General features: G+C 36.7%; 1 protein-coding gene across 3 annotated transcripts in view; it reads left to right on the top strand.

Annotated features, from left to right (window-relative positions):
• The window catches only part of LOC121557196 (uncharacterized protein KIAA1522 homolog), a 107,240-nt gene that overhangs the window by 19,699 nt on the left and 80,041 nt on the right, over nt 1–7,500 (top strand). The window contains exon 1 of one of the 3 annotated variants that reach the window (XM_045207137.1): nt 6,321–6,553. The exons of the other annotated variants lie outside the window; for them this stretch is intronic. Coding sequence (XP_045063072.1) covers nt 6,379–6,553 — 175 coding nt within the window. The 5' untranslated portion in view covers nt 6,321–6,378. Of the gene's footprint in view, nt 1–6,320; nt 6,554–7,500 lie in introns of those variants that run through there. 3 annotated transcript variants of the gene reach the window in all.

The raw sequence follows: 7,500 nt of genomic DNA, 5'->3' as shown, positions 1-7,500 counted from the left end.
GTGTAATAGTGTAATAGTGTAATAGGGTAATAGGGTAATAGGGTAATAGGGTAATAGTGTAATAGTTTAATAGGGTAATAGTGTAATAGGGTAATAGTTTAATAGGGTAATAGGGTAATAGTGTAATAGGGTAATAGGGTAATAGTGTAATAGTGTAATAGGGTAATAGTGTAATAGTGTAATAGTTTAATAGGGTAATAGGGTAATAGAGTAATAGGGTAATAGAGTAATAGGGTAATAGTGTAATAGTTTAATAGTGTAATAGTTTAATAGTTTAATAGGGTAATAGTGTAATAGGGTAATAGGGTAATAGTTTAATAGTGTAATAGTGTAATAGTTTAATAGTGTAATAGTGTAATAGTGTAATAGGGTAATAGGGTAATCGAGTAATAGGGTAATAGTGTAATAGTTTAATAGTGTAATAGTGTAATAGTGTAATAGGGTAATAGTATAATAGTGTAATAGTGTAATAGTGTAATAGGGTAATAGTGTAATAGTGTAATAGTTTAATAGGGTAATAGGGTAATAGTGTAATAGGGTAATAGGGTAATAGAGTAATAGGGTAATAGTGTAATAGTTTAATAGTGTAATAGTGTAATAGTGTAATAGTGTAATAGTGTAATAGAGTAATAGGGTAATAGTGTAATAGTGTAATAGTGTAATAGGGTAATAGTTTAATAGGGTAATAGGGTAATAGTGTAATAGTGTAATAGTTTAATAGGGTAATAGGGTAATAGTGTAATAGTGTAATAGTGTAATAGTGTAATAGGGTAATATGGTAATAGGGTAATAGGGTAATAGGGTAATAGGGTAATAGGGTAATAGTGTAATAGTTTAATAGGGTAATAGTGTAATATGGTAATAGTGTAATAGTGTAATAGGGTAATAGGGTAATAGGGTAATAGGGTAATAGTGTAATAGTGTAATAGTTTAATAGGGTAATAGTGTAATAGGGTAATAGTTTAATAGGGTAATAGTGTAATAGTGTAATAGGGTAATAGGGTAATAGGGTAATAGGGTAATAGTGTAATAGTGTAATAGTTTAATAGGGTAATAGGGTAATAGAGTAATAGGGTAATAGAGTAATAGGGTAATAGTGTAATAGTTTAATAGTGTAATAGTTTAATAGTTTAATAGGGTAATAGTGTAATAGGGTAATAGGGTAATAGTTTAATAGTGTAATAGTGTAATAGTTTAATAGTGTAATAGTGTAATAGTGTAATAGGGTAATAGGGTAATCGAGTAATAGGGTAATAGTGTAATAGTTTAATAGTGTAATAGTGTAATAGTGTAATAGGGTAATTAATAGTATAATAGTGTAATAGTGTAATAGTGTAATAGGGTAATAGTGTAATAGTGTAATAGTTTAATAGGGTAATAGGGTAATAGTGTAATAGGGTAATAGGGTAATAGAGTAATAGGGTAATAGTGTAATAGTTTAATAGTGTAATAGTGTAATAGTGTAATAGTGTAATAGTGTAATAGTGTAATAGAGTAATAGGGTAATAGTGTAATAGTGTAATAGTGTAATAGGGTAATAGGGTAATAGTTTAATAGGGTAATAGGGTAATAGGGTAATAGAGTAATAGGGTAATAGTGTAATAGTTTAATAGTGTAATAGTGTAATAGGGTAATAGTGTAATAGTGTAATAGGGTAATAGTTTAATAGTGTAATAGTGTAATAGTGTAATAGGGTAATAGTGTAATAGTGTAATAGGGTAATAGTGTAATAGTGTAATAGTTTAATAGGGTAATAGGGTAATAGTGTAATAGGGTAATAGGGTAATAGAGTAATAGGGTAATAGTGTAATAGTTTAATAGTGTAATAGTGTAATAGGGTAATAGTGTAATAGTGTAATAGGGTAATAGTTTAATAGTGTAATAGTGTAATAGGGTAATAGGGTAATAGTGTAATAGTGTAATAGTGTAATAGGGCCATAGGGTAATAGTGTAATAGGGTAAAAATGTAATGTAATAGGGTAATAGTGTAATAGTGTAATAGTGTAATAGGGTAATAGTTTAATAGTGTAATAGTTTAATAGGGTAATAGTGTAATAGTGTAATAGTGTAATAGGGTAATAGGGTAATAGTGTAATAGGGTAATAGTTTAATAGTGTAATAGTGTAATAGGGTAATAGTGTAATAGGGTAATAGTTTAATAGGGTAATAGTGTAATAGTGTAATAGGGCCATAGGGTAATAGTGTAATAGTGTAATAGGGTAATAGTGTAATAGGGTAATAGTGTAATAGTGTAATAGGGTAATAGTTTAATAGTGTAATAGTGTAATAGGGTAATAGGGTAATAGTGTAATAGTGTAATAGTGTAATAGGGCCATAGGGTAATAGTGTAATAGGGTAAAAATGTAATGTAATAGGGTAATAGTGTAATAGTGTAATAGTGTAATAGGGTAATAGTTTAATAGTGTAATAGTGTAATAGGGTAATAGTGTAATAGTTTAATAGTGTAATAGGGTAATAGGGTAATAGTGTAATAGGGTAATAGGGTAATAGTGTAATAGGGTAATAGTGTAATAGTGTAATAGTGTAATAGTGTAATAGTGTAATAGGGCCATAGGGTAATAGTGTAATAGGGTAATAATGTAATGTAATAGGGTAATAGTGTAATAGTGTAATAGGGTAATAGTGTAATAGGGTAATAGTGTAATAGTGTAATAGGGTAATAGTGTAATAGGGTAATAGTGTAATAGGGTAATAGTGTAATAGGGTAATAGGGTAATAGTGTAATAGGGTAATAGTGTAATAGTGTAATAGTGTAATAGTGTAATAGGGCCATAGGATAATAGTGTAATAGGGTAATAATGTAATGTAATAGGGTAATAGTGTAATAGTGTAATAGGGTAATAGTGTAATAGGGTAATAGTGTAATAGTGTAATAGGGTAATAGTGTAATAGTGTAATAGGGTAATAGTGTAATAGTGTAATAGGGTAATAGTGTAATAGGGTAATAGTGTAATAGTTTAATAGTTTAATTGGGTAATAGTTTAATTGGGTAATAGTTTAATAGGGTAATAGTGTAATAGTGTAATAGGGTAATAGGGTAATAGGGTAATAGTTTAATAGGGTAATAGGGTAATAGTTTAATAGGGTAATAGGGTAATAGGGTAATAGTGTAATAGGGTAATAGTTTAATAGGGTAATAGTTTAATAGGGTAATAGTTTAATAGGGTAATAGGGTAATAGTGTAATAGTGTAATAGTGTAATAGTGTAATAGGGTAATAGTGTAATAGGGTAATAGTGTAATAGTGTAATAGGGTAATAGTGTAATAGGGTAATAGGGTAATAGTGTAATAGGGTAATAGGGTAATAGTGTAATAGTGTAATAGTGTAATAGTTTAATAGTGTAATAGTTTAATAGTTTAATTGGGTAATAGTTTAATTGGGTAATAGTTTAATAGGGTAATAGTGTAATAGGGTAATAGTGTAATAGTGTAATAGGGTAATAGGGTAATAGTGTAATAGTGTAATAGTTTAATAGTGTAATAGGGTAATAGTGTAATAGTTTAATAGTGTAATAGGGTAATACTGTATTAGGGTAATAGTGTAATAGTGTAATAGGGTAATAGTGTAATAGTGTAATAGTTTAATAGGGTAATAGTGTAATAGGGTAATAGTTTAATAGTGTAATAGTGTAATAGGGTAATAGGGTAATAGTGTAATAGGGTAATAGTTTAATAGTGTAATAGTGTAATAGGGTAATAGTGTAATAGGGTAATAGTTTAATAGGGTAATAGTGTAATAGTGTAATAGGGCCATAGGGTAATAGTGTAATAGTGTAATAGGGTAATAGTTTAATAGTGTAATAGGGTAATAGGGTAATAGGGTAATAGTGTAATAGGGTAATAGTGTAATAGGGTAATAGTGTAATAGGGTAATAGGGTAATAGTGTAATAGGGTAATAGTTTAATAGTTTAATAGTTTAATAGGGTAATAGTTTAATAGGGTAATAGTTTAATAGGGTAATAGTGTAATAGTGTAATAGGGTAATAGGGTAATAGTTTAATAGTGTAACAGTTTAATAGTTGAATAGGGTAATAGTGAAATAGTTTAATAGTGTAATAGTTTAATAGTTTAATAGTTTAATAGTGTAATAGTTTAATAGTTTAATAGTTTAATAGTTTAATAGTTTAATAGTGTAATAGGGTAATAGTTGAATAGGGTAATAGTTTAATAGTGTAATAGGGTAATAGTTGAATAGGGTAATAAGGTAATGTGTTTGTGTGTTCCCTTTATCACAGTGTTGACAGGAGCTGTCAGTCATGTAGTCTAGCTTGGCAGACAGATGACCTGTTCCAGTTGTTGTTGTTTACAGCTTGGCAGACAGATGACCTGTTCCAGTTGTTGTTGTTTACAGCTTGGCAGACAGATGACCTGTTCCAGTTGTTGTTGTTTACAGCTTGGCAGACAGATGACCTGTTCCAGTTGTTGTTGTTTACAGCTTGGCAGACAGATGACCTGTTCCAGTTGTTGTTGAGTACAGTTTGGCAGACAGATGACCTGTTCCAGTTGTTGTTGAGTACAGTTTGGCAGACAGATGACCTGTTCCAGTTGTTGTTGAGTACAGCTTGGCAGACAGATGACCTGTTCCAGTTGTTGTTGTTTACAGCTTGGCAGACAGATGACCTGTTCCAGTTGTTGTTGTTTACAGCTTGGCAGACAGATGACCTGTTCCAGTTGTTGTTGTTTACAGCTTGGCAGACAGATGACCTGTTCCAGTTGTTGTTGTTTACAGCTTGGCAGACAGATGACCTGTTCCAGTTGTTGTTGTTTACAGCTTGGCAGACAGATGACCTGTTCCAGTTGTTGTTGTTTACAGCTTGGCAGACAGATGACCTGTTCCAGTTGTTGTTGTTTACAGCTTGGCAGACAGATGACCTGTTCCAGTTGTTGTTGTTTACAGCTTGGCAGACAGATGACCTGTTCCAGTTGTTGTTGTTTACAGCTTGGCAGACAGATGACCTGTTCCAGTTGTTGTTGAGTACAGCTTGGCAGACAGATGACCTGTTCCAGTTGTTGTTGAGTACAGCTTGGCAGACAGATGACCTGTTCCAGTTGTTGTTGTGTACAGCTTGGCAGACAGATGACCTGTTCCAGTTGTTGTTGTTTACAGCTTGGCAGACAGATGACCTGTTCCAGTTGTTGTTGAGTACAGCTTGGCAGACAGATGACCTGTTCCAGTTGTTGTTGAGTACAGCTTGGCAGACAGATGACCTGTTCCAGTTGTTGTTGAGTACAGCTTGGCAGACAGATGACCTGTTCCAGTTATTGTTGTGTACAGCTTGGCAGACAGATGACCTGTTCCAGTTGTTGTTGAGTACAGCTTGGCAGACAGAGAGCAAGAGAGAGAGAGGGAGAGAGAGAGAGGGAGAGAGAGGGAGAGGGAGAGAGAGAGAGAGAGAGAGAGGGAGAGAGAGAGAGAGAGAGAGAGAGAGAGAGAGAGAGAGAGAGAGAGAGAGAGAGAGGGAGAGAGAGGGAGAGAGAGAGAGAGAGAGAGAGAGAGAGAGAGACAGAGACAGAGAGAGTGGGAGGGGCACATACAGACAAGCTTGCGGAGTTGAACAGTACGGTCACTGCTGCTGCCGCTGGATGTATTGGACAGAGAGAGTGTGTGAGCAAGGAGCAGTGATCAGTGTGTTTGTGAGAGAGTCTGTAAGCAGCTTGTTTGTGTGACAGGCGGAGTACGGGCTGGAGCGGTGAGGTTGTGAGGGTAGGTGTGTGGTGGTGCTCAAGCTGGAGCAGTGTCAGTGTGTTAGTGTGTAGCTGGATCAGTGTTAGTGTGTAGCTGGATAAGTGTCAGTGTGTTAGTGTGTAGCTGGATCAGTGTCAGTGTGTAGCTGGAGCTGTGTCAGTGTGTTAGTGTGTAGCTGGAGAAGTGTCAGTGTGTCAGTGTGTGGCTAGAGCAGTGTCAGTGCGTATGTGTTTGTTTACTAGGGTGAAGTGGAGCGTGAGAGAATGAGTTGTCTCTAGCCAGATTTACAGCAACATGAATGTGTATTTAGCGAAAACAGGGAAGGCATGACAGAGCATGAGACTGAGTGGATGAGTGCGTTTTTCCAGTAGTGTGTGTATGCTAAAGTGTTTGTGACTTTGTGTGTAAAGGGCTGAGAGGGTGAGCTACAGGACCAGGGGGGAGTGAGCTACAGGACCAGGGGGGAGTGAGCTACAGGACCAGGGGGGAGTGAGCTACAGGACCAGGGGGGAGTGAGTTATAGGACCAGGGGGGAGTGAGCTACAGGACCAGGGGGGAGTGTGTGAGCTCTTGAAGAGGAACTATCCAGATGTTGCCTTTTGGGACGCCTCCTTCACCTGGACTCTAGACCCCGTGTAGGGGGGTGAGGATTACCCCGGATTCCATCACCATGGGGAACAGCGTCCACAAGAACAAGAAGAGGGTCCCTGCAGCCCGCAACGGACCCTCTTCACACCTCAACCCTGACCCCTGCTCAGGCATTAAACCTGGTCCTAACGCCAGCCCCAACCCAGGGAAGACCAAATCCTTCTGCCGCTTTGGCCGGGTGGATAAAGTCAAAAGAGGTAGAACCAGAGTTGGATGATCAGAGGGAATGTTTTGACGGGATTGTGTTTGATGTTTTGATTTAATTGATTTCAGCAGTCTGTGATGTCAGCAGCATGATGTCATCTGTCTTCTAGAGCTTTCTAGGGATAGTTCTATCCCTCTGTGTAATGGTCATTGTCTCTGGTTGTAGTGATGATGGTGTCAAAGCATGAAGACCTGTTGCCTTGTGGAGAGGAGGCGAGCTTACTGTGTACAATATGAGGTAGCAGAAGTACTGACAATGATGTGAGTACTGTCTGTGTAAAGATCCATGATATTGTGTGGTAGTTGAAGTACTGACAGTGATGTGAGCGTGTCTGTGTAAAGATATTGTGGTCCTCTGTAGCTCAGCTGGTAGAGCACGGCGCTTGTAACGCCAAGGTAGTGGGTTCGATCCCCGGGACCACCCATACACACAAAAAAAAAAAATGTATGCACGCATGACTGTAAGTCGCTTTGGATAAAAGCGTCTGCTAAATGGCATATTTAGTTGAAGTACTGAAAGTGATGTGTCTGTGTAAAGATCCATGATATTGTGTGGAAGTTTAAGTATTGACAGTGATGTGAGTGTGTCTGTGTAAAGGTACTGTGGTAGTTGAAGTACTGACAGTGATGTGTGTGTGTCTGTGTAAAGGTACTGTGGTAGTTGAAGTACTGACAGTGATGTGTGTGTGTCTGTGTAAAGGTACTGTGGTAGTTGAAGTACTGACAGTGATGTGAGTGTGTCTGTGTAAAGGTACTGTGGTAGTTGAAGTACTGACAGTGATGTGAGTGTGTCTGTGTAAAGGTACTGTGGTAGTTGAAGTACTGACAGTGATGTCTGTGTAAAGGTACTGTGGTAGTTGAAGTACTGACAGTGATGTGTGTGTAAAGGTACTGTGGTAGTTGAAGTACTGACAGTGATGTGAGTGTGTCTGTGTAAAGG

This window comes from Coregonus clupeaformis, chromosome 24, assembly GCF_020615455.1.
Source record: "Coregonus clupeaformis isolate EN_2021a chromosome 24, ASM2061545v1, whole genome shotgun sequence".
Lineage (NCBI taxonomy): Eukaryota > Metazoa > Chordata > Actinopteri > Salmoniformes > Salmonidae > Coregonus > Coregonus clupeaformis.
The sequence above is the reverse complement of the archived record's forward strand: the minus strand, read 5'-3'. Positions and strand labels throughout refer to the sequence as shown.